The sequence below is a fragment of the Siphateles boraxobius genome, unplaced genomic scaffold (genome assembly GCF_051911475.1).
Source record: "Siphateles boraxobius isolate OS27281-9 unplaced genomic scaffold, OSU_SipBor_1 130, whole genome shotgun sequence".
Lineage (NCBI taxonomy): Eukaryota > Metazoa > Chordata > Actinopteri > Cypriniformes > Leuciscidae > Siphateles > Siphateles boraxobius.
In genome coordinates this window covers 48,884,812-48,912,096 of record NW_027508734.1, presented here as the reverse complement: position 1 = coordinate 48,912,096, position 27,285 = coordinate 48,884,812, and the positions used below count along the sequence as shown (strand labels likewise).

Sequence of the window (27,285 nt, the reverse complement as noted above, 5' to 3'; positions counted from 1 at the left end):
CAGACTGCTGGTCCGGCACAACTGAATCCCTAATGAGCTTAACATGCCATTTCATTGATGATCAGTGGATTCGCAGACAAGTCATTCTAAACACAAAAGCAATGATTGGATCACACACTGGAGAGTACATTAGCGAGATGTTTTTGGGCATGCTGGAAGAATGGGACATTGACAAAGATAGAGTGGTTCTTGTTCTCAGGGACAGTGGTGCCAACATTGTGAAAGGTATGAGAATTGCTGAACTGCCTGACATGAGCTGCAGTGCCCACATATTACAGCTTGTTGTCAATGACGGCCTCAACTCACAAAGAGCTGTCCAAAATATTCTGTCAGTGCTGAAAAGCTGTGCTACACATTTTAATCATTCAGTACTAGCTAAACAGCGTTTAGCAGTGATCCAGCAGGATCTTGGGCTACCTGCACATGCCATCATTCAGGCTGTCCCGACCCGATGGAATTCCACCCTGCACATGCTGGTCAGGATGCAAGAGCAGAGAAGGGCTCTGAACATGTATGCCAGTGAGCATAGTGGGTTCACTAGCCTGAGTGCTGATCAGTGGAGTATTGTCACCAATCTTATTGAGACACTTTCTCCAGTGGAGGAGGTCACTCTTGAGATGAGCCACTATGAGAGTTCAGCGTCATGCATCATCCCATCTGTCAAAGTTCTGAAGATGTTGCTTAGCAGTCAAGGTCCCTCCTCTCGTGGGATTAAAACAATGAGACAGGAGATGCTGGAGAGTCTCACCCGACGGTTTGCAAAAGTGGAGGAGGTGAAATGTGCAGTCCTTGCCTGTCTTCTGGATCCAAGGTACAAGGCACATGCCTTTTCATCTGACACCACACTGTTGCATGCAAAAGATTGGCTTAAGGAGGAGACAAAAACCTTAGAGCAAGACAACACACAAGGTGAAGAAACACAGTCAGATGATTCCAGCACAGTTTCAAAAAGGCCCCGGACAGAAGAAACCCAGAAGAAACTTATTGATGAGATGTATGACACTCTGCTTGGTGCTACTAGTTCTGAAGTTGGTGGGTCTAGCCTTGAAGGAGAGCTTCAGCAGTACGTTTCAGAACCAGTGATTGATAGGAGGATGGGCAAGCCACTTGAATGGTGGAAACAAAATGAGAGAAGGTTCCCCATTCTTGCTCGTCTGTCAAGAAAGTTCCTTTGCCCCCCACCGTCTTCGGTGCCCAGTGAGCGAGTCTTCAGTGAAGTGGGAGCCATTTATGAAAACAAACGAAGCAGGCTTACAGGGCAGAATGCTGAAAGACTCTGTTTTCTACATTACAACCTAGTTCTGCTTAACTGGGAGTATTAAGTTACATTTTGCAAAAAAAACCTCAGGTAATTTAGATTTTTTCTGCCCAATATGTTTGAATAATTTTTGTGCTTTATTTTTTACCTCAAAGCTTTTATTTTTAAACAAAGACACTTAGTAACAGTGCACTTTATTTTTTGGAATCAGACCCTTCTATTTATTTGTGTATAAATATAAAGTTTATTTCTTTTGTATGCAAGAGGAGGGAGTGATTGTTATAAATAAAATGGTTTGTTCAGTTCATTTGTGTTGTAATAATTGTGTCAAAAAAAGAAGTATAACAGTAAATAAATATCGGTTCTGCATATCGGTTATCGGGCACATAAATAGGCAAATAATCGGTATCGGTATCGGTTAAAAAAATCAATATCGGTCGATCACTAATAAAAACTAATAAATTGTTTTCATCTGTTGCAGAAAAGAAACAAGAACAACTAAAACAAAATAGAAACGATTTACAGGCCAGGGTTTCTATTTATAACATGTTTGCAGCGTTGAGCGATTTAGCCAATCACAGACATATGTGTTAATTTCTTGAACGCAATGACCAATCAGAAGCATTTAAGATAGACTCTCCTCACCGCTCAAAACAGACTTTTTGTTCAGTGCTGAATTCTGTAAGCTGGCAAATCCTCTAATTATAACAAACAAAGTGTAGGCTATATATTATGAAAGATTCATTGTGCAGTCAGCTTCACTGATAATAACAGAGATGTGTGAGATTGCGATGAACTGATGTCAGCTTTTTAGGAGCAACAGCAACCTGTGCTTAAAAAAAAAAAAATCGAGAATCGAATCTAACCGTGACCTTAGAATAGAAAATGTAATCGAATTGAGGATTTGGAGAATCGTGACGCCCCTATTTACTACTCCATATTAAGGCCTACTTCTGGATTAATTTAAACCCTGTCTGGGAAACCGCCCCAGTGAGTACAGTTTATAAACCGATGGGACGGATTGCAAAGCTGTGGCCACAGATTTGCGGGTGGGGGGTTTCTCTCCTTCAGGTTACTTCCTGTATGTAAAACATTTTTTTCCCTCACAGTTGTTGCATTGTACATACATTGTGAATTATGGGGAAATAAAATTTACTTGAAACCTATTTTCTGGATTGTTTTCCATGTGTGCTGCAACTGTCAAGTGTCTGCTTTTAAATGATATTAGGATTATGCCTGTAGAACAAAGGGTTGAAGAGTCAAAGCCATTAAAATTTTTGCTTATGTCCTTTTCGGCTTGTGGGGGTGCTGTTTAAGGGGTTATAATGTTATTGATTTTATCATAGTAATACAGTATCCTTTTCAATATTCAGTAAGAACTTGTTTCCCCATCAATGGGAACTTAAGTGGCCTCTTAACAAACCCTCAAACCGATTTGTCTGTTGACAAATGTAAGTGCAGTGATCTCACCCCACTTGAAATGACACAAGGAGAGCCTCATGACAAGCTGGATATGTCTTTCAGACACCGGTCAATGTGGCACTGTTCACAGTTCACAGTCACACCATCTCTGTTAGAAGAGTAAAACAATCAAACTCCAGACGCTGGCAAGTACAGTAAACCATGTTATGGTCTGCAGAAAATCCCCCCCAACAATAAAAGCAGCATTCAGGGTAAAGTCAGGTTACACATGACATACATTAAAATCATAGACCACATGGCCACATAGACCAAAGGCCTTTTACTTACTAATAAAATTACTAATAAATGTGTGCAACAGGTTTTTCAGGAATGTTTTGACCATGTTGATAATTTAGAGGCCTTAGAAATTAATGTTACAAATACAGTAGGCTTTATAGTTACAGTAGACTGTCGTTATTTCTTTTTGTATGCAAGAAAAAAACTAATCAATAACCAATGTTTGGTAAAAAAGCAAAAATGAATAAAAATGTCTGATGATAGTATTATTTTAATAATTCATTAAAACAGAGTGACTTCATCAAATAAGTAAAGGCAAACATGATAGGCAAACACCATCATGATATAGGGAAAGATAGACAAGCACTCATTCAGTGTGATGGTCTATAAGTGCAGTTTAAATTCAGTGTAGATTTGAGATCTCTAGTGAACTTATATTCCTACAAGACTAGAGAGCAGGGGTTTTTTTTAAAGAGAAAACTTTCTTCAATTTAAATGTTTGTATGAACTAGCTAAATCCAACTCAACAAGCCTTTCCATGAGATGCACCTACACACTCCTGCAGAGACAGGAACATGAGAAGTAGTATAAAGTTCCACACTGTCTGACTAACAGACACCACCCTTCTATCATAACACAGATGAATGGCATCTGAGCTCCATGCTCTGGAGACACAAGAGTACAACCCACAACAACGAGCTGGTAAAGTGCAGTTAAAGGGGTCCTGAATTGAGATATTGACATAAGAGGTAATTGTACTCCTGTTTGGCCTACCCACTGATGAATGTTAGTGAAGGGAGTGATACTAAAATAGGATCACTTGGAATAAAAATAGATTTAGATGTCTGCAAACTTTATCAAATGTTGTGGAAGAACGGTGGGTCTCTCAATCACTAAGCATGCGCACGCACAAATCATGATTCATCAAAAACTTTTGTACTAACATTTATTCTAAATGCATGAAAAAATTTAGCAGCATTGCGGCAACAACAGCCTACTATACAACAACAACTCTTCTCCAAAGCAAAAATGGCCTCGCCCTTATTTAGTATTCTCGGAGGAGGGGTTTATGTAAATATTGGGGTTACTGACGTCAGCAACCCTGGAGGAATGTCGTGTAGTCCCTACCGGCCATTTGCTGTAGTCCTTAGAAATGTATTTCTTTAAAAGCAAATATCTCCCTTTGCTTTGAACTTTGAGTGTTGTAACGTTGCAGATGTTGTTTATGCTCAAACAGCAACATTACACATAGGGCTGCGTACCGAGTTCGGTACTTTTTAGGTACCGACCGAATTGCCTCGATACTACCGAGTATCGAAACATGTCTTGTTTTTCGGTACCAAGTTTCGGTACCTAAGTGGTTAATCTCGTCAGCGTCAGTGAAACAATAAAGCTGCAGCGTGATTGGCTGTGGCGGGAAAACGCTAGTTTACGCGGCTGCCCAGAGACGTGCCTCGTCGCACGTGAGGCTGTAGTGAGTGTGTGTGTGTGTGTAAGCGTAAGCGTCCAACCCAGATAGATAGAAAATATGTGGAAATTATCAAAAGTGTACCTATGTACCCGACTCGATGCCATAAGCACACGATGCAATATTTTCAAAAAGATAATTGCTGCCAAGACCGGTAACACGGTAAATCTACACTTAAAAGCGCACAGAATACACTCGAGAGTAGAAAGTTTATCCGCCTTCGACTACAAGAACTGGAGCGCGTCACATATAAACCAAAACTCAGCGTATAGGATACTTGCCTCACAGACATGAGAAATAGTTCTATATATGTTCAAAATATGTCAACTTTTAAACGAAACAATTAGAAATAAATAGTTTGATTACCTAATCCATATAGGCGCGCGCGTGTTCACTACTGCAGGGATGACGAGTCAGCATCGCAAATTCGCAATAATCATCTTTGCAGCCAACACGTTTAGTAAACACTTACTCATTAATAAACAATTAAAATATCTCCTTGCTATCGTTTCCCGACATATCCATAATCATTAGGGTACTTTTGCCAGTGCTTTGCAAAAGCTTCATGTGTCCTGAGCGCGAGGCATATATCCCGCACCCCAGTAGCCTATATTTAATTCAACTCACATTTATTTGTATAGCATTTTTCACAATACATATCGTTTCAAAGGAGCTTTACAGAAAATGCATGTGTCTAAATTACAATTTAGAGTGATCTGTTATCAGGGGTGACTGTGTGTAATGCATTTCAATTAATTTTCATTCAGTTTCATTGTTAAACAATGCATTAAGTTAAGGCAGAAACAATGAGCTCATTGAAGTAAAGAATACATGTTGTTAAATGATTAGGAAACATAGAAAACTTTAGCATTGGTGCTTTTTTACAGACTAAAAATATGAGTGTAAAAAAGTAAACAAACTGAAAAAATAAAAGTTTTTTTTTTTTAGGTAATGTTATATTGATAAATTGGTATCGAAAAAAGTATCGTTCAGGAACCGGTATCGAAGTCAAGGTATCGGTATCGGTATCGAAAATTTTGTTACGATACCCAGCCCTAATTACACACTAGCTAAAGTTAGAACAGTTAAATTGTGTTTTACCACCCCTTTAAGAAGTTATACAACTATAATAATGTTATATTATTTATTTTTTATATAAGATTATAGAAGATTATATAATAAAATTAATAAATAATACAATTTAATCTTAAATAAACTTCATATAAAATGAAAGATTAAGAAAAACTGCGTTATAGTTTCAGCTGCAAGGTTTCTTTGAATAATGCAGATTTACGCATATGTACAGCTGCCTAATGAAAGTTCTGTAATCGGGGTCTGTATAAAAGGTGTTTATAGAGTTTGAATTGGTTTTGAGAATGACAGACTTGGCATTGCTTGGGGATCTGCCGAGAACACACCTGCAGAGAGCGGGATATGTTTGACGAGAGTGACGAAAACCTGTAAAGGAAAGGTTGTGCAGAAAGCCCTTATATGGAGATGGTTTGGCCGTGATTTATGCAAATGACAAACCTCATGCCCACAGCCGCTCAATTAGAAACTAGAAATCTCCAAATTCACTAACATTAGAATGAGATTAAGATTTATATTATATATATATATATATATATATATATATATATATGTTGTGAATTAGGTGGAGACTTTTCGTAAGAAGTTCTCATGTGCATACAAATACGAAATAATCCACGCAATTATTAGTGAATGAGACCGTGTCCCTCCTTACCTTCTGAAGGATTCTAACATTTAGGAAGTTGTTGTTTGGTTTCAAACTACAGGGCTTGATGGTGTTAGTAGTAGGGCTGGGCGATATGGAGCAAAAAATATATCTCGATATATTTTGCTATATCTCGATATACGATATATATCTCGATATCTTTACAGGAAAAATAACCAAACAAAAACTAATGCAAAAACAAATATGCCAAATACCACAGTCTTTTTTTTATTATTGGAGTGCAAAGAGGTAGGCAGTTCATGTAGTCCAAAGTGCTTCTGCGACATTTTAAAAAAAAAATCCCTGTATACAAAAATAATAATTGTATACAAATTAATTGCTGTATACAAAAATAATTGCCACCTGTCCCTTTTTACCGGGATTGTCATTCTTTTTAATAAGTTGTGCCGGGAAATGTATCGTTTTCTAAAGGCTGTGTGAATGTTCAAACCGTGTAGCGTGCGCACGGCAGATAGGGAGAGAGCACCGTGTAGCGCGCGCACGCCAGAGAGGGACAGAGAGCGAGAGACCTTGCGTGTGTTTGCTAGTGTGCGTGTGTGCCTCAAGAAGTGCATGTAAGACAGCATTTAAGACGATCTTTTTAGACGAGTTCTGTAGCCTCCGGGCTAGTTGCGGGCGCCGCCATGTTGAATGAGACAACACGCGAGGGGAGGGGGAACAAAAGCAAGGAGGCGGGGGCGAGCACAGCGCAGAGAAGACAAAGCGGCGAAATCAGAATTAAATATAAACAATATATCGATATATACGATATGTCAAAATCCATATCGTGTTTAAAAAATATCTCGATATATTTTAAATATCGAGATATCGCCCACCCCTAGTTAGTAGGGCATCATGTTTTCACTGTGGATTCTTTTGTAAACCAACAATAACTGGACACAAGTTTTGCAAGACAGACCTGACCCATAATGCCGTAACATGCTTGTAACCATGTCAATTCTAAAGCCTGATCTGTGATCAATTGTTTTGATATGCAAGGACCAATGTAGTCAGCAATTCTTTTGCAAAATCTTTTTCATAAACTCAACATTTAGTCGGTTATGATGAGAGTAATCATGAGAAATAGATCTGATATGTGCACATAAACACTATAGTCAAATAAATACCTGGAAAAAAGGAAATGTTAATCCAAAGCTAAGGTTTTTTAACCGAAAACAGTGGCAAACAAAAAACTTTTTCTCAATTAGAGACAAGCAGCAGGAAGTGTTTTTTGCAGCTCTACTGGTAGGTACAAATAACTGGCCCCCAAATCAAGAGAAAATTAGCACGCCAAGCTGTGGAACCAGAGAGCAGCGAGCGCTCCACTTACGACTGCTGGTGTAGCTCGACACAGTTATGCAGGATTTCTGAGAGATTCACTTTATGCATATTAATGCATAAGATTGGGAAAAGAAATCTACGATGTTTATCCTTTTATTAAAAATCTCACAAAAATCGAACGTTTCATTGAAGTAAAACAATTTAAAATTGGGTGGAAAACACAAAACATTACAAAACATTGGCCATAATTATTTTTTTACACCAATAATTTTTATGAGTAAAATATCTCTGAAGTATATTCTCAATCATATTTCCATTTTTTAGTATACCATGGGTGACTAGGAACATGAAATTGTCTAGCCATGACTTAATATGAGATAATATTAATTTGATAATAAATACAAAGGCAAAACACGAGATAAGTGACCATTCATGATGAGCGCTGCTCTTATGATCTTAACGCCGACTTCTCTGGAAGTCACTTCAGAAAAACACAACATGTTTTTATTATTATTTTAACAATGTCGAAAAAACAATGGCAGGTTTTAAATGCACACATAAATATATACATGTATAAATTATTGCAAAAGTATTATTATAAAAAAAATTGTGTGGAGTGAGTGTGCACAGCCGCAGTTTATTGCATCACTTAATCACGCATCTTTTTAATTAGCCTAGCTGTCAGATACTGAGTAAAAATGAAAAGAAACAGGCCTATTCAATCTTCCCTTGATGTTTTTTTAACGAAGAAATTAAATAATGGCAATCAGGAGAATGGAAGCAGCAATAAAAAAAATGAGGACTGTAGTGCTGTCAGCAAAAGGTTATACCACTTATGAAATAAAAACTGCACTGCAACAGAAAGGTAAGGCATGTGTTTTTATATTTAATGCCGTTCACTGTGATTTTTAATTAAGAGTGTAATAGAGTTAATAGTGCATTGTGCATTTTTTTGGTATAATGTGAGGTATATCTTCGGTAATTTCATTGTTCTACACGAGTATAAAAAATACAAACCCCACAACCCCTGTTAAAATTGCATCTTTTTGAGATGAAAACAAAAATATATTTCCACATTTATTGAAATAAAATGTATGTAACAAATGAATATAAACTTAAGGGGAAAAAAGTAAGTTAAAATAAAATAATTGTATTACTAATACATGGCTGGAACCTTTTGCTTTTAATACAGCAGCCAGACTTTTTGAATGGGGAGTACATCAACTGTCAATTTCTTCCCACTCTCTCTTTAGGGCCCTATGAAATCAGTTTTATTTTTCTCAAATTCCGTTTTATTTATTTTTTCAAATTCCATTTCTTTGGATTTATTTTTAGCCCTTTTGGATCTTTCGGATTTGCTTGTTTTCTTTTCACTTCTAAGCAGTATTGACTGTTAAATTCAGTTACACAAACTCACAATTCAGCTTTTTTATTTAAACTCTTAATATATTCAGCAAAGTACATTCAAAATTCTCCAAAATTAAGCCAAACCTTCAACAAATCTCTGGCCAAAAATAACAGTAACATGAAGGTAACAGTTACAAGGTAGGATTGATGAATATTAAATCAAAGATTAAATGCAGACATGCTGCAGGGAGACAGAAACATTGAAACAACGATATGTGCCTGACAGAAAGCCAACACAATGACATTAAAACCACTTTTCCTAAAGTAAAAAATTCTTTATAACTACTTGCATACATCATTTATTCTTTCAAGCAGACATATTAACAAACATATTAATTCTTTCAAGCAGACATATTAACAAACATATTAAAGCTATTAACAAACAGTGAATGCTTTTCTCTTTTTCTTTTGTTGCTTGACACGGACCGCATTAGGTTTATTACCCACTGTCACTTTAAGACCTCGGATCATGTCCAATGACATGCGGATACACTGATGCACATCCGATACACTCACAACTGTTTAAGACATAGCCGACATAGTTTACGTGAATACTCTCCAAAACGGACATTTAGACATAATGTTGTGTGTATTTGTTTATTTAGACACGAAAGAGAGCTCAATTCAGTACTCGCACGATGTATGGCTGCACGCTTCGGGTCGGGTGTGTGCGCACAGAAAACCGTACCGAATAGAGCTCTTTTTTGCATCATCACTCTTATTCAGATCGCCTGCTCTACTCATTCTCCCAGACGTTTAAATTTTTTTAACGTTTTATTAGACCGCTGGTTAGATCAGCACGTTACAGTATACAAATGGACGCATCACCACAAACGCAGCCCCCGTTAGCTCATCAGAAGCCACTCGCTTCGACATTTTTTTCCCTACGCGTGAACGTGAGGTCGTATGATTACTAGGCAACATATTTAACAATGCCATTTGGCTACGGTTTGGTAGAGACCTTTCTACGTTTGTTGTTTTAAACTGAAAAATGAGAAGGAAGTAAAAAAAAATGTTTATTTAATATGTCTACAAAATATATGCAAATTCCGCGTGTATAAGAGAATTCCGTTTTCACGTGTAAATTCCGTGCTTCCGTCCGCGTTTTCCACATCACGGAAATCATAGGGCCCTATCTCTTGCAAAGGAACACTTTGTTCCTTTGCAAGAAAAAGGTAAGCGGCCAGGGACACTGTCTCATTCACTAATAATTGCGTGGATTATTTCATATTTGTATGCACATGAGAACTCTCCAAGGAATTCCACTTTTTTTATTGGATTTAGGTCTAGGAGTAGGCTCTGACTGGGCCATTCCAAAACTTTGTTCTTCCTTTGAAGTCAATTCTTTGGAGATTTGTGTTTGAGGTTATTATCACGCTGAAAGATGAACTTCCTCTATAATGGATGGCTGCGGATTTTTAATGGAGGCCAAAATGGGCTGGTACTTAGCAGTATCCATGATTGCTTCTTGTCTTGACTACTGGCCAAGTCCCAGCTGAAGAGAAGCTGCATGATGCTTGCACCACTATACTTCATCATGCTATGGTGTTGTTTGGGTGATGAGCAGTTTTGTTTTTGTGCCAAATGTACCTTTTAAAATGATGTATTATGTAAAAATATTCAAAACATTTTGCCACATGTTTTTGCAGAAATGTAGGGCTTATTTTTTTTTATAAGTAATGGTTTCTGTAGAAATAGTGGTAATATAGCTTCTTAATGGAATGTCGACATCTGACGCTATCTTCATGACAAAAATAAAAGTTAAACAAAAAGAAAAGAAAAACAAAGTTAATATTATAAAAGATACCTATAATACACAAGAGATATTATATGAGAGAAATATAAGAGATATTATATAGATTAACTAGGGATACACAGATGTATCGGCTGATTTTTTATTAATTTAAAACCAATAAATTTGTTTCTTAACTGCTTGAAGGCAATGAGTTGCATGTCTGTTGCATATTCAACATTTTTCTCTGGATTATTTAATACTTACCAAAACAAAATTAAATCTGTACAAAATAAAATATAGTTTGTCAGATATGGATCGGGGGTGGGGAAGTTGTAAATCACGTGAGTGATTACTCAACATTCACGTGAGAAATGTGCACTGTAGGCTATGGGAGTCTCGGAAAAGTGTCTGCGGTCTGCGCTATTTGCAACGAGTGTTCAGCTGAAATATCAAGAGGGGGTAGCACGGCTAAGAATTTCAACACATCCAATTTAATCTATAATCTAAAAAGCATCCTGAACAGCAAGCTGCATTCCTCAGTGCTGCCAAAAACTGCCGCCTCCCAGTGTTCCGACACACTCTGTGGCTCAGGTATTTGAAAGAGTAAACTTTTTCACTTAAGACAGCATCAAAGCAAAGGGCATTACCCAAAAAATGCAGCCGTTTCCGTCGTGGAAGAAGTGGGGTTTCTGAGGCTTGTTGAAGACTTTGAGCCACGTTACTCCCTACCTAGTCAGCGATATTTTTAAGACGTGGGCCTGCCAGACATGTACGTATGATGAATTGCATACACAAGCTCTTGCCCACTGATATTTCAGCCATCAGTTTTACAACCGACATTTGGATCTCTGATGTAAGCCCTACCTGTATACTCGGTCTCACTGGGCAATGGATTGATAAAGATTTCAAATAGCAAAAATTATTGCTGCACGCACAATAATTTACGAGTTCACACACCGCAGAGGCGATATCTTCAACATTCAACACAATACTTGAAACATAGAAAATAGACAAATTCGAGGTCCATGTAGTTGTCAGAGACAATGCAAGAAACATTACAAAGGCAATGGATGTCAGTGATGTCGCGAGTTTACCCTGCGTAGCACACACTTTACAATTAGCTGTCAACAAGGGCTTGTTATGTCAACGGAGGAGCATATCTGACGTGATAAAAAAATGCTGACGAATAGTAGGCCACTTTAAGCATTCCCCTCTTGCGTACTCGCGCTTACAGTGTCCAAATTCAGTTGGGAATGCAACCAAAAATTCTTCAGCAAGACATTTTTCAATAAGGTGGAACAGTACTTTTTATGTGCTGAGAAGCCTCTTGGATCAAAAGCAAGCAATCGCAGCTCATAGTGCAGATTATGTTCTGCCTGTGACATTAACTGCCCATCACTGGTGTTTAATTGAGAACACAGTGTCTAGGCTATTCTTTACTTATTTGAGCAACTAACAAGGGAGATGAGTGCATCTGGAGCATCTGCAGCGGATGTGATTCCATCAATTGTTGCGCTAAAGCGTCTACAGAGAAAGACCTTGAAACTGACCAGTTGTGATGGAGTACTCGAGTTCGGTCTCGGACTCGAGTCCGGTCTCGAGTCCGATTTCTGCTTTCTCGGACTCGTCTCTGAATTGTTCCTTCAAAGACTCGGTCTTGACTCGGACTCGACCCTTCAAAGACTCGGGCTTGACTCGGACTCGACCCTTCAAAGACTCAGTCTTGACTCGGACTCGGCATAGGCGGTCTCATCCCCATCACTAGTTATGGGGGAATAAAGTTTTAAAAGATACTGAATTCGAGTGTATTGTCAAAATATTTAAAATTGGGAAATATTGGAAAATGTTATAAAGTAGCTAAGCCTACTAATTTAGACATGCCACTAGAAATTTTTAATTTGCTCTGCATGTCCTAACTATGATTAAAAAAGTCAGGGTGGGCTTAACATGTTGATGACAGAGCAGCACTGTTGAAGCATTTTAGGGCCCTTTCACACCTACCTAGTTTGGTCCGGACTTTCGGACTTTTCAGTTTGGTCCGAATCAAAATTGCAGGTGTGAAACCTCCCCCGGACCACGGTCCGGACCAAACAGATTAAATTTGGTCCGACGAAAAGAGGTAGTCTCGGTCCGGATCAAACTGAACAAAGGTTTGGTTCGTTTCTAGTGTGAAAGCATTTCTGTATGGTTCGGACTTTCAGACCTTTTACAGGAAGTTCCGGTGGTTCCCGCATAGCTGAAAAAACAGAAGATGGCAGGAAAAATTAGCCGTACGCACATGGGGAGAGGAGGAGACGAGGTTTTTAATTGAAGTATGGTCTGATGACATAATTAGAAGTCAACTGGAAAAAAATTCACAAAAAAAAGAGCTTGCATGATTGCTTGCAGTCTTCTCCTCCTTTCCTGCCGGCGACGATAAAATGTTCGCACGAAGAGGACGTTCATTTGGCGAATTTGAACTAGCCTTGTGTATAGTTGGTGCTGCAGATAATTATGCCATAAAAATAACAATACAGTTGCAACGATATGCGTCTGTTCATTCATAATGTCAAAGTTACCCGCCGCATTGACAACACGCTGACGTCAGACGCACGTCCATTTACAAACCAATTAATGTCGAGATGCAGCCCACATAGATGATGACGACAGGACGCAAGTATGTCACGTAAAGTTCTTTAGTGCGCTCGCATAATTGCAGTGTGAAACCAAACCAAAACTTTCTGAAAGTATAAAATGTATCAAAATGTGAACTTTGGTTCGGACCTTGGTGCGGACTTTCAGGTGTGAAAACGCCCTTAGAAAAATAGCCAGAAGATGATGCATGTGATAGGGATTTTTTTTAATGATAGTAAAAGCATAGTCCATATTAAGACGTTAAGACTGCTCCTCTAAACAATTCCCAATCTAGCTTAATCTATAGGCCTAACTGTTGATTATTAACTGGGGTGATATTAAATCATGAATATCAAAAGTGACATGTCGAGACAAAATCTCAACCCGGACTTGCTTCCTCAGAGAATCGGTCTTGACTCGGAGCCAAAGCCATTTTATCATAATAAACTCAGCAAAAAAAGAAACGTCCCTTTTTCAGGACTGTGTATTTCAACAATAATGTTGTAAAAATCCAAATAACTTTACAGATCTTCATTGTAAAGGGTTTAAACAATGTTTTCCATGCATGTTCAATTAACCATAATAAATTAATTAACATGCACCTGTGGAATGGTCGTTAAGACCTTAACAGCTTACAGAGAGCAGGCATTTAAGGTCACTGTTCTAAAAACGCAGGACACTAAAGAGACTTGTCTACCGACTGTGAAAAACACCCAAAGAAAGATGCCCAGGGTCCCTGCTCATCTGCATGAACGTGCATTAGTCATGCTGCAGGGTGGCATGAGGACTGCTGATGTGGCCAGGGCAATAAATTGCCATGTCCGCACTGTGAGACACCTAAGACAGCGCTACAGGGAGACAGGAAGGAGAGCTGATCATCCTCGCAGTGGAAGACCACGTGTAACAACACCTGCACAGGATCGGTACATCCGAATATCACACCTGCGGGACAGGTACAGGATGGCCACAACAACTGCCCGAGTCACACCAGGAACACACAATCCCTCCATCAGTGCTCAGACTGTCCGCAATACGCTGAGAGACTGGACTGAGGGCTTGTGGGCCTGTTGTAAGGCAGGTCCTTACCAGACATCACCAGCAACAACGCCGCCTATGGGCACAAACCCACCTTTGCTGGACCTGACAGGAGTGGCAAAAAGTGCTCTTCAATGAGGAGTCACGGATTCGTGTTTATCGTCGAAGGAATGAGCGTTACACCGAGGCCTGTACCCTGGAGCGGGATCGATTTGGAGGTGGGGGGTCCGTCATGGTCTGGGGCGGTATATCACATCACCATCGGAATGAGCTTGTTGTCATTGCAGGCAATCTCAATGCCTTGCGGTACAGGAAGACATCCTCCTCCCTCATGTGGTACCCTTTATGCATGCTCATCCGGACATGATCTTCCAGCAGGACAATGCCACCAGCCATACTGCTCGTTCTGTGCGTGAGTTTCTGCATGACAGCAATGTCAGTGTTCTGCCATGGCCAGCGAAGAGCCCGGATCTCAATCCCATTGAGCATGTCTGGGACCTGTTGGATCGCAGGGTGAGGGCTAGGGCCATTCCCCCCAAAAATGTCCAGGACCTTGCAAGTGCCTTGGTGGAAGAGTGGGGTAACATCTCACAGCAAGAACTGACAAATCTGGTCCAGTCCATGAGGAGGAGATGCACTGCAGTACTTCAAGCAGCTGGTGGCCACACCAGATACTGACTGGTACTTTTGATTTTGAGCCTCCCTTCATTCAGGGACACATTATTCTATTTCTGTTAGTCACATGTCTGTGAAACATTTTTAGTTTATGTCTTATGGTGTTGACTCTTTTAGTGTTCATACAAATATTTACACACATTAATTTTACTAAAAGTAAAAACAGTTGAAAGTCAGAGGACCTTTCTTTTTTTGCTGAGTTTAGTTTTAAACATGATTGTTAAGAAGTAATATTTTATTGCAAAGGTAAATTCTTTGAAGTATGTCATGTCATATTTGGATAATTTTTATCTTTGTTAAACAGATCTGATCAATGTTCAATTTAAATGATTTGATGTTCCGGTATGCACCATGCTCAAGCGCCGACAGAAAACCATTATTCAGTACTGGCTCGAAAATCTTGGACAATAAAAGAAACAAACTGCACTTTAGTGGGGGAAAAGCAGTCATTTTTTTCTGAAATAGCAAAATTTATTACTTGATATATAAAGGAACAGCACTGGCATTTGTTAAGTTTATTAAAGAAATATGTTCTATTATTTGTCAAATATGAGTTTATGTTGCTAATTAAAGAAATATTGGATAGCAAAAATTACCTCTGAAGGCGGTCATGTTGTCTTTTTGTATTCTTTTATCTTACTTTGTGCCTCTCATAATGTTGGTCAGATGAATGTTAAATGGATCCAATCCATGTTCAGTTAAAACGCACTGCCATAGTAACCATGGCGACAGACGTGGACAACTGGGTTATGCCCATTATGCCTAGCAGGACGCTCACGCTGTTGTTGTTTTGTTCAAACATTATGGACCATGGCAAGCAGACTTTGAGACAAAAAAAGGACTAAAACAAAGATCAGCATCTTTCGAGATGCCGAGAGCTCCACGTCCGCGACTAACTTCAACTTGACAGAGACGCGAGTGTTGCATATACTTTATTAGACAGGTGAGCAAATGTACATAAAACTAATCAATGTTATATAGTTCAACATGATGAAATGTTAGAATATGATCTGTATGTTATTCTAATGTTGATCTAGCTTAGTTAGTCTCATACAGCCAACACACAACCTAACTAACAACATCCAACACACTCAAATGCCGTTTAGTATGATAGTGTAACTGTTGGAGCAAGTGAAACAGCGCTGCGTTACCTTAAGTTTAATTCGTCTAATAAACTGACCTGTGTGAGTATTAATTCAGCACTTGCGTGTAGTTCGGTAGAATGAAATGTCCTTATTCCTTTATATCTGCGGGACTCACGTTGTGCGTGGCGCTGGTATATGTCTAGCAATTGCGCCCTGCTTCACACCACAGTCATGTTAAAAACATCAATGTATTCACTCATCCATAAAAGATCCATCAGCTTGACGACAAGATCCATAATTACGCTTAATGCGGAATATACGTCATCAATATACGCCTTTGTTATTGTAAGAGGTTAGCGACCCCTGGTGGCGAAAATTCCTTGCATATTGTACCTTTAACATGAAAATTCTATATAAAATTTCTAAAACCTTTTCTGGTAAAATCTTACTAAACAAGTCCTTAAAAAGCAACAGAAATGAACTAACAGTTAGTAAAAGAAAAGTTAGTAAAGACATCGTTTAAATAGTCCAAGTGACTACAGTGGCTCAACCTTAAGTTTATTAAGTGACGAGAATACTTTTGGTGCGCAAAAAAACAACAAAAATAACGACTTTATTCAACCATTCAATTTCTTCCAAGTGGGCCTCTGACGTGAGTTCACGACAGCGCCACGACGCATGCGCAAGAACTGAGATGTCGTCGTGGCGCTCTCGTAAACTCACGTCAGAGGCCCACATGAAAGAAAATGAATAGTTGGATAAAGTCGTTATTTTTGGGGGATTTAGCGCAAAAAAATTATTCTAGTTGCTTGATAAACGTAAGGTTGAGCCTAGGGTTAGGCGGTATTACGGTAATATCGAATACCGCGGGGTCTTAAAATAGCAAAGGTATCAGTTTCAATACAGTCATTACCGGCACTTATATATAATATAATTTCTTCAATGCCTAAAAATGCTTATGTAGTTGTCGAAAGTGACAGTGTGGAGGAGAAAGAGAGAGAGAGAGAGAAGGGAGAGGCGGTAAATACTGACGAGGCAATTTGTAAATGTTGCAATTAAAAAGGTGACCGCGAGAGATGGGAACACCTCTAACCTAATGTCGTATCTCCGAAACAACCACCCACTCACTGCTGCGAGGATGCATTTTGCCCCGAGTTCATTAAATAAGCGCATTAGTTTATATTTGTTAAAATATTATGTTTTTTTTTTTTACGTTGATAATGAAAACTGAACAGAACGAGTAAGATGGGATGCATCGGGAGTCAGACATTGACCACTTAATTAAGTTTCATTTTGTAAAAGGCCTTTCTTTAAAGTGAATTTCGTTTTGTATAAATTGTATCTTAATTTTAATAAAAAATTTGTATCAACCAATTACCTGGATTTAATAAATAAGAATCAAATAAAGCAGACAAGATAATCATGACATGATCGTGTGCTGGCGCGCCGCAGTCACTTGCTTTGAAATCTCATCATAAATTAACCGAAACTCAGTGTATGCCTCACAGACATGACAGATAGGCCTATATCTAAATAAAGCTTGAAATTTCATTAAACGAAACAATTCAAAACAAAATGAAATAGGCCACTCGATGATTATTTAATCCATGATGTGCATTTCTCTCTATGCGCAGTCATACCGAAATGTCGATCATCAAATTCATTAAACGAAACTATTCAAAACGAAAAGAAATAGGCTAGGATACTCTCTGATTATGTAATCCATAATGTGCATTTCTCTCTATCGTTCACTATGGAGATGGCGATTCGTCAATTTCTTTAAACAAAACAATTCAAAAGGAAAAGAAATATAGGCAGTATACTCTCTGATTAATCCATGATGTGCATTTCTCTCTATAGGCGCGTTCACTATGGAGATAGCAATCGTCAATTTCTTTAAACGAAACAATTCAAAACGAAAAGATAAAGGCTAGCCTATACCTTCTGATTATGTAATCCATGATTTGCATTTCTCTCTATATATGCGCGTCAACTTAATCTTTGCAGCAGACACTGACAGAAAAATTGTATTAATAAAAATCAATGGATGCGTGTAACCGGATTTACAAATGCACTTCTTGCTTGTTGCTTGTTAATTTAATTTAAATTAATTAATAAAATGAATACTTTAATTGTCATAATTAAAATAATTAAATATTATTAAGTGTCCCATTTTTGCTCATTTATAAATAGTATTTATATCTACCACCCCCTCAGCACCTGGCTTAAAAAAATATTTGGCGCCACCATATTATAACGGCCCACGTATTAAAAATCGTCGAGTCTAAATAGGGCTCCGGCTCATAATTACATTTAATGCCGTCAGCCGGGATCAGACACAACGTGCACGGGTTGGCCTTGATTTTTTATTTTATTTTTTCTCTTACCAGCCTCCTTGATAAGATTTAGATTTGTTTTTTTACATTAATTTTTAACAGGTTCCCTGTTCTTTGGAGTTGCATTGTGGTGCATCATTTGTGCCAACAGAGTAACATGCCCTATTAATCCAACCAAATTCTTTCAACTATTACATTAAAAGTGGAAAAGGCAATGAGTTAATTTAGCTTGGACTGCATTTTATTTAATATTCAACAATAATATTGATGTGCCTGCATTGACACCATTATATGAGAACTGAACTGAGCTGGACGAAAACATCACGGTTTTCTCCAGAGCGGCTGTATATATAAATGAACTAAATTAATAACTTTTTTTACAACAAAAATTAACCATCACTGAACTTACTTAAGATGGAATATGACACTATTTTATGACACATATTTTGTTGCATTATTTTCCTGTTATCATTGTAAAGTTGCTTTGAAACAATCTGTATTGTAAAAAGAGCTATATAAATAAAGGTGACTTGTCTTGGATTGATTTTTTTATGTGTCAAAAAGAGGCAATTTAAAAAAAAAATTGCCATTTGTATACTCACTGTATGTATGTCAGGACAGGACCATTTTAATTGTTAATTGTAAATTGTAAATCTGAATTACAATACAGATAATTTATTGGGAATTGTCCTGAAGTGCCATGACAACAATGTCACAATACAAAAAAAGCTTTTTAACCATGATTCAAACATTTCTTCTGTGTCAAGCATCGTTTAGTATCGCTATCATGACCCTACAAAAAGCATGCTTTTATTGACCTACGTGCCTTTGGCACAAAACATAACTCAGTCATGTGACATAATTGATTTCACTTCTAAAAGCCTTTTCAAGCTAAAGGGAGAGCGAGCACAGCAACAGTATTATCGTGTGGTTTTGTTTTTCCCTTTTATTTGAGCAGCCCTGCCCTCTTGCCACATGGCCTGTCTTATGTCATACCCACAATGCCTCACGGTTACCTGTAACCGCTCCTGAGAGCAGCAAGGTCAGCACACACATGCACACAAACATGGAGGCACACGCAAAACCTTCAACGATCCTAATTCAGTATAATGAACAGATGCTGCACCGACAATGGTTAAATCCAGACAGTCAAGGTCAGTACAGCTATTGATCAATCACTTAAATGTGAATCACTCCGTGACATCTGATCTTCACAAGCTTCTTATACAATCTAAACACAATAAAAATATGAAAACAACAAACTCGTATCCTTGAATTAGCATATGGTAAGTTGGCAAATAACAATTTATTTTCTTTAAATAAAATAATACACCAAACACATAAGGTGTAAATAGAGGACAATGCTGTAACTGGTTATCATTTAACAATGAATTATAACTGTTTTGATGTTCTGATGTTTAACAGTTTTGTCACACAGTGTCACTGCCTGACATTGTCAACCACCCATATGCACAGAGTACAAATATGAAAAGAGCAACACTGTGACACTAAAATTTGTAAACATACCAAATACAAATTTCCATCTCTGTTATATAGGACTCAATGGCAATACAATGTCTCCTTTAAATATCCAATACGAACTAGATAAATATGATAAAGAAAATGGCATTTTCGTACAACTTAACCAGGCCTATGGCAAAACTGATACTTAAGCATGGTTACACAGGCAGGGCTTAGATAAGCTTGGAATGGGCCTTAGTTCAATAAGGGCATTTAAGTAGTTTTTATAAACGTGCCTTAGAAAAGTAGCTACATTAGCCTACTGGTGTGTATCTTATGTCATAGCAAGTTGCTTTCAGTTAAAATAGTTCAAACATGGATTTTAGTCTGGAACTAGGCTTAAAAGGTTAGTTGACCCAAAAATGAAAATTATGTCATTAATGACTCACCCTCATGTCGTTCCAAGCCCGTAAGACCTCCGTTCATCTTCGGAACACAGTTTAAGATATTTTAGATTCAGTCCGAGAGCTTTTTGTCCCTCCATTGAAAATCTATGTATGGTATACTGTCCTTGTCCAGAAAGGCAATAAAGACATCATCAAAGTAGTCCATGTGACCTCAGGGGGTTAGTTAGAATTTTTTGAAGCATCGAAAATACATTTTGTTCCAAAAATAACAAAAACGACGACTTTATTCAGCATTGTATTCTCTTCCGGTTCCGGCATAGATTTTCAATGGAGGGACAGAAAACTCTTGGACTGAATCTAAAATATCTTAAACTGTGTTCCGAAGATGAACGGAGGTCTTACGGGCTTGGAACGACATGAGGGTGAGTCATTAATGACATAATTTTTATTTTTGGGTGAACTAACCCTTTAAGGCCTCTGTGAAACAAGGAGTGATAAATGTATTTGTATTTGTCATAAATGTCCCAAATATTTTCCCGCCTACATTATACTTTATTTTATGATATTTTTTTAGACACGTAGAATGTAGATCTTGCGTATTTTTGTATTGCTTTTTCTCACACACACACATTATAGGTGAACTGGCTTATTCATCTGTAACTTAAAACAGGCGGATGTAAGTGCAGTATACCTGCACGCTGACCTGACACACCCTACAGCACCTAACGTTGTACGCTTTATTTCAGACAACACAGCTATCTAAAAAAAAAGGGAACTGCATTTTAGACATCATGTGCATGTAATTTCAGTCCAAAAAAATGTCTAGGTAGACAGTAAACTAGATTTTGATAAAGTTCTCTCTCCTAACGAGGCCTATGAACGAGCTCCGGTGTCCAACTGTTGCATCTTCACGAGATCGAACAACTTCACACACACAACTCGATCACACTTACTGTGAGGCAATAAAAAGCAAACGAAAGTCTGTGTTTTATCAAGAAATGTCGACCGATTCGTGGAAATAAACTAGCCTTAAAAGAAAGACAGCGAAAATAACACATTACGAGTCATTCCGAAACTACCAGCAGGAGAATATGCAACAACTTAATGCGATTCATTGTCCACATGAAGCAACTCCAAACGCAACATACGTACCAGCCGTTCAGAGCACTATAGGAAAACACGTTGACATGTAGGCAAGTTGCAACTTTCAGCCCCTCCACTCCGTCTCGAGCGAGAATAAAACGTCCAGCCAGTGTGAGCGCGTTCTTTATTCCTTGAAACTTTGTTTCTGTACAACGCTAGCCAGTATGGCAGCAAGTAGGCGCCATGTTTGTGTTTGTTACTTTGGTGCGCTCTCGGGTTTCTCGGACTGACTGCTGGAGGCGGATGAACCCGCCCATGTGTGACTCGCTGCTACACATTTCTCTCTGTCTTCCGCTACAGTCTATGGTCTTCCGCCCTGCACACTCATTAATGCCAGATCTAGAGTAGTGCGCACCATGATTAACAGGTGGCTGGGTATTTATTTTCAGTATACTAATGTGTGTAGTTTTGTTATTGTACAGTTGCACAAATTAAAACCAGTCAAAGGAAAATAAATACATTTAAAATGGATCAGAGATAAATGAGGGTTAGCAAAAAAACAGTCTTTATTAACACCAAAATTTTTAGCCAATATTTACCTTTTACAATTAGTTTGTACATACTAAAGTTTAGTATTGATGTCATAAGAATTCATATGGTTCAGACAAATGAGTTAGTTGATAGTAGCTTTAAAAAGGTTCAAAGTCCTTGTGATTAGATCAAGTGAAAGCACATCATTTTGCATCATACTAGTATGTAAACAATTATAGTGTTTATTGAGATGTTAGTATTCGTCAAGAGTCAAATTCACTAAACTAGGCAGGGTGAATTTCTCTGCAGGAGAAGGAGGGGAAAGACTCTCAAGCTTGTCCAAATCAAGAGAGAAAAGCCTCTCCTCAGCAGTCCAGTGGCTCAAACATGGGTTCTTCCTTGAATGTACTGGGGAATCTTTGAAAGGGGATTTATCTAAAGAGGGCTCCAAGCACATTTGTGTCATCAGTTCAACAGGTGGCAGTGTAAGTTCTTCCTCTCGCTCCTTGTTACCGTGGATCTCCTCTGAGCAGTCACTGTTAAATGACACCTCATCCTCAAAAAGATTTGGGAGCTCCTCCTGAGCAATGTTGAATTTAATAACATCACTTGAGTTTTGGGTGTTAAAAGCATCCAGCTGCGAGGAGTCCCAAGACACAGTTGAGTGAAGGGGTGACCCCTGCTGGACAGGAGGGGGAGTGCAATGGGCCAGAGTAGTTGAAAATAAGAGGGAAGGCTCTGGACTTGGTCTTGTGCAAGGGCTGTTCACCTCAACCATTGGCGTTTTGAGCCAAGAAAGACTGTCATACTGATTCCAAGATGCTTGTTTCTTCTCAGCCATGCCTTCCTCCACAGCTTTTCTCCACGAACTTCTCACATCCTTAACTAGGGAGAGTTTATTAAAAAAGATAAATAAACAAAGCTAAGCTAGCTTAGCTGTTTAAAAATATTTCTAATGAAGAGTGAGCTAAATATGTATAACTCAAAATACTAAATGGACAGGAAATCAAAAGACTTGTACTTAGACTCTCAGGGGTGCGGCATAGTTGTTTCCTAGCTGAAAAAGGGTCAGATATGGCATTTAGTAACTGCCCAAGGTCCACATCACTCCTTCCATTGACTGGACTCATGATCACTGCCTCTGCAAACTGAGAACACAAAAGCAAATTAACCTTTTCACACTGTACATTCATATAACCTCAAGCAGAGGATTGTCTGCTCCGTATCTGTCCGTGGCGATTTCTCTCAGTTCGCACCGGTCATCAGAGAGCAGGTTTGATATAGGGAAAACTTGTGATGAGTAGAGCACTGCTCAGGACTGCCCATGTATCAGTTTCCCAGATAAAAATCTACAAGGCACTAAACTGCAAACACAGCAATTTTAATCTTTTGTTCAGTTGTGCTATAAAAATCTAAAGATTTAAAATTACCTGTAAGTACCGTTACAGTCAGAAGACGTTTGATCGAAGCTAAGCTAGAACCCCCCATAAAGCACCATTGTTAGAAAAAAAGCATGTACAGAATCGGTTAAAATTTGCCAAGGAACACATAATTTGGTCCAAAGAAAAATGTTGCATTTCTGTGGACTGATGAGAGTAAAATTGTTCTTTTCGGGTCTAGTGTTCATCTATAGTACGTCAGGCGGGTACTGAATTCAAGCCACAGTACACTGTGAAGACAGAAGCATGGTGGTGCAAAAATCTTGGTATTGGGATGTTTTTCATACTACAGTGTTGTGCCTATTTTATTGTACACCAGGCATAGATCAGTTTGAATACATCAAAATACTTGAAGAGATTGTTGCCCTATGCCGAAGAGGAAATGCCCCTCAAATGGGTCTTTCAACTAGACAACGACCCACAAGCATACAAATGCTCACTCGTGTGCTTTGGGGTCGCTGTCTAGTTGAAGACAAGCAACATCTCCAGAGGTAATGGAGTGGCCAGCTCAATCCCCTGACCTCAACCCTATTAAAAACTTGTGGAGTGACATTAAGAATGCAGCTTCTGAAGAAAACCCCAAAATTCACAGGAACTGTGAAATGCATTTCATTCATACTGGGCTGAAATAACAGTTTCTACTTGCCAGACCTTGGTTGACTCAATGCAACGCAGTTATCAAAAACATTGGTTATGCAACTAAATATTAGTTCAGTAATTTACAGGGAAGTTAATCTTAAATTTCCTCAGTTGTATTAAAATTACCTCAGTGTACTTAAATAATAAATAAATAAAAATCACATACTTGACTTGCTAAGTTGTCATACTCCAAATCTAAAATGTGACCCTTGTTCTTTAGGACAGAGGCCTTTGCCTTTGTTGAGTGCAGACTTCTCCTGTGGGTAGGCTGCAAGAGAGAGAGAGGGGGGGGGGGGGGGGGGTGTGTTGAAGTTATGTTGAAGAAAAAAAGTAAAAAAACAAGGTGGAACTTACTTCTCCAGAGGGTAAACTAAGGCAGAAATGCATTTACCACCAGTTTTCAAACATGCTCACAGATCAAGTATAATGCAAGCAAACATTCCATTATTTGCACGAATTTCTGGGGGTATTCCAGAAAGCACGGATTGTAAAATTAACTTTTTCACACAGTACGTGATAAACACAAACTAAATCAGAGGATTGTCTGCTCCGTATCTGTCCGTGGCGATTTCTCTCAGTTCGCACCGGTCATCAGAGAGCAGGTTTGATATAGGGAAAACTTGTGATGAGTAGAGCACTGCTCAGGACTGCCCATGTATCAGTTTCCCAGAGAAAAATCTACAAGGTACTAAACTGCAAACACAGCAACTGAGATTGTGCCAGCATGCATGGGGCTAAAATGAGGAAATACAAGCAAAAAAAAGCATAAAGCTTAGCAATACAAAACTACCTGTACTGGACTGGCTGTCTGGGTCACAGACTGAATTTTAACCGGGTAAAGCAAGGGAGATTGACATGGTGGTGTGTCAAAAGTCGTTGTTTTTTTGGAAAAGCTGCTGTCAGAAGACAGCAGGGCCCCCTTATCTTCAGCTGCCATTGAAGTGCTGTTGAGAAATTGGGGAGGAAGTTACTTTATTTCCATGAAAATAGAGCAAAAGTTATTTTCCCAACATTCACTATTTAGAAAGACTCAAATTGTGCTGTACGTTTTGAGCTCTGGCTCCAGTTGGACTTCTGGCTCAAAATGGACATCTGTCACGGTTACCTCTGGTTTTCTTTTTGACGGCAGCTCTAGCAGTTCTCAAAAGTGAAGGAGAAAAAAAAGGATAATTACACAATCTCTACAGAAGAAAGATATCACATAATGCACCCATCTAAGCTGTTAACTTACCAGGTAGTTTATATGGATATTGTGAGAGGACACTAGCCTCAAAGCTAGCCTCAGAAGACGGCTCAAATGAGAGAGGAGCCATTGGAGAGACAAAGTCAAGAGCCTATTAAATGTTACAGAAAGCAGATCATCCTCATTCAAACAAAGCTAGAACATTGATAAAGATGTACCAAACTAAACATGTGACTTCTGTATGCATACTGCTTTGTATAAACTGGACAAAGTGAACTGTATGACCAGTGAACCTAAAAAACCTAAATGGTTAAACTGGCAGCATGGATTTAAAAGCAGCAATGACTTTACTTACAGGATCCTCTATAAGAAAAGAGGTCAGGGGTGTGTTTTTCAAACACACTGCCCACTTGTTCTCCCAGTCCTCCTCCATTCTTTTAATAGAGACCTTGATCTCGATTGCATCCTCTTTAATCAGTTTCCGCCTGGAAAGATTAAAATCAATTTTAAAGAAAAAAAAAGTAAGTAAATCGTACCTTCTAAACACTTGACTTCAAGTGTTAAACTGAAACACTATAATATGTTCAAAAGCTGAACAACCAGTAAAAGGTCCCCAAATTCATTGTGTTCCTTCACATACCATTATACTCAGATGACTGTGAACCCAGAGGGTATGGCCACAGATTTAAATTGTCAACGCATAAATCAAATTAGACATTGATCAATCCGAGATTAACTCACTGGTGACAATGATTTTCAAAAAGGTGACAATGATTTTCTTTTTGTCTTTTAATGTAACGTTTAAAAACTTTAAAACTAATCCAGACACATGGTCATTCATTTAAATAACATTTTAAGGGTAAAGGACACATGACTTGATTATTAATTTTCAAGAGCACATTTAATTGTACCTGATAAGTTTGAGGTTTTCTTTTGAGCGGCTGAAAAGCAAGGCATTCTCCTGAAGGTCTTTGTGTTGAAGCTGTACACTTGGGCCACCAATTTTCTCTCTCTCCTTACTAAGGACGTGTAATCCCTCATTTAGAAGCTCCAGCAAAGGCACGATGACAGGCTGCCCTCCCTCATACAAGCTACCAACACTGGACTATGGACACAAATAAAACTTACTGTAAGAATTTTCAACACCAAAATAGAAATGCTGATCTATTGAGATTTTAGGAAACGCATGACGTGTTCATATACACAAAAACACATACATTCACAAGTTAAAGTTTTTCTTTTCTGCCTGTAGATCTCACCTGGTGGGATAGTTGCTCCATGCTTTCACGAAGAACTGCAGGCAACTTCACACTCAGGTTCTGCCCACCCAAGATGTACTGGTCCACCTGTCCATGGATCACACTCTCCATTACTTTACGTTCTCCTTCAAGGGTGGATAAGACTCTGTCTGTCTCATTCCAAAGGCCTCGCACCTGAGAACGTAATTTACACAAAAAATATATATATTAGAAATATTTTATTCACAATATAAAAAAGAAACTGAAAAGTGAACATGTGGTGCAAACCTTTTGATTTTTTGCAATAATGTCTTCCTTTAAATCTGCATTACAGTCATGTTTTCTACAAACAAGAAATATTGTTTTTAGTGAGGTGAAAATGATCTGTGAGGTGAAAATGATCTGTGCAATATACTTCAAACAAAGCTGTGAATTTTTTTTTTTTTTAAGATTTACTTAAGCAAATGATCATATTTGGCATCCTCTGCATCAAGGTCCCTCAAAGACTTTTCCAAACCTCTGAAAACAAAACAAAAAACCATCTTGGTTACACATGTAACCCTGGTTTCCTGAGTAGGGAATGAGACTCAGCAACAGTAGCTGACGCTATGAGAACTGCCTCAGCTGTGACAATTGTCTGAAGCCCGTAAAGAAATGTTGTGTCATCAACATCATATAAGGACACATCCATGGCATCAATCCTCAAATTTTGATGAAGGAAGCAGCAGAAAAGGACAAGTATGGTAAGCTATGGTAAGTATAGGAAACGACACACCACATGGCAAGCCTTATCTTACCCATATATTTATGGTCTTGGAGTCTCTACTAACGAGCTGATGAATTGAATCAGGTGTGTTTGATTAGGAAGAGTTTGAAAATGTGTAGTGTTGGTTTTACTTCAGGGCTGCATCCGAAATCGCATACTTCCCTACTATATAGTAGGTGAAAAACAGTATGTAACAAAAGTAGTAAGTCCTC

At 38.5% G+C, this 27,285-nt stretch overlaps 3 protein-coding genes, 2 non-coding genes and 1 pseudogene across 12 annotated transcripts in view; 2 read left to right on the top strand and 4 right to left on the bottom strand.

Moving 5' to 3' along the window:
* The window catches only part of dennd4c (DENN/MADD domain containing 4C), a 137,521-nt gene extending 115,908 nt beyond the window's left edge, over positions 1 to 21,613 (bottom strand). For 4 of the 7 annotated variants that reach the window (XM_077229646.1, XM_077229648.1, XM_077229650.1 and 1 more), the window contains exon 1: positions 21,347 to 21,613. The gene's annotated coding sequence lies outside the window, so the exon portion shown is untranslated. Of the gene's footprint in view, positions 1 to 2,728; positions 2,824 to 21,346 lie in introns of those variants that run through there. The other 3 variants (XM_077229647.1, XM_077229649.1, XM_077229652.1) reach the window with 1 other exon arrangement.
* Positions 1 to 27,285, top strand: part of LOC143736711 (uncharacterized) — a 336,163-nt gene that overhangs the window by 247,153 nt on the left and 61,725 nt on the right. The gene's annotated exons all lie outside the window — the stretch shown is intronic.
* Positions 13,919 to 14,597, top strand: LOC143737857 (uncharacterized; annotated as a pseudogene).
* Positions 21,820 to 27,285, bottom strand: part of haus6 (HAUS augmin-like complex, subunit 6) — a 35,818-nt gene continuing 30,352 nt past the window's right edge. The window contains exons 6-16 of one of the 2 annotated variants that reach the window (XM_077229662.1): positions 26,764 to 26,826; positions 26,596 to 26,650; positions 26,329 to 26,502; positions 25,981 to 26,174; positions 25,425 to 25,554; positions 25,118 to 25,220; positions 24,933 to 25,026; positions 24,677 to 24,830; positions 24,053 to 24,154; positions 22,830 to 22,956; positions 21,820 to 22,693 (exon numbers count right to left, since the gene is read on the bottom strand). In XM_077229662.1, coding sequence (XP_077085777.1) covers positions 22,062 to 22,693; positions 22,830 to 22,956; positions 24,053 to 24,154; positions 24,677 to 24,830; positions 24,933 to 25,026; positions 25,118 to 25,220; positions 25,425 to 25,554; positions 25,981 to 26,174; positions 26,329 to 26,502; positions 26,596 to 26,650; positions 26,764 to 26,826 — 1,828 coding nt within the window. In that variant the 3' untranslated portion in view covers positions 21,820 to 22,061. The remainder of the gene's footprint in view (positions 22,694 to 22,829; positions 22,957 to 24,052; positions 24,155 to 24,676; positions 24,831 to 24,932; positions 25,027 to 25,117; positions 25,221 to 25,424; positions 25,555 to 25,980; positions 26,175 to 26,328; positions 26,503 to 26,595; positions 26,651 to 26,763; positions 26,827 to 27,285) is intronic. The other variant, XM_077229663.1, reaches the window with a different exon arrangement.
* LOC143737879 (small Cajal body-specific RNA 8) lies at positions 23,018 to 23,148 on the bottom strand. The gene has a single exon (XR_013203752.1).
* LOC143737878 (small Cajal body-specific RNA 8) lies at positions 24,425 to 24,555 on the bottom strand. The gene has a single exon (XR_013203751.1).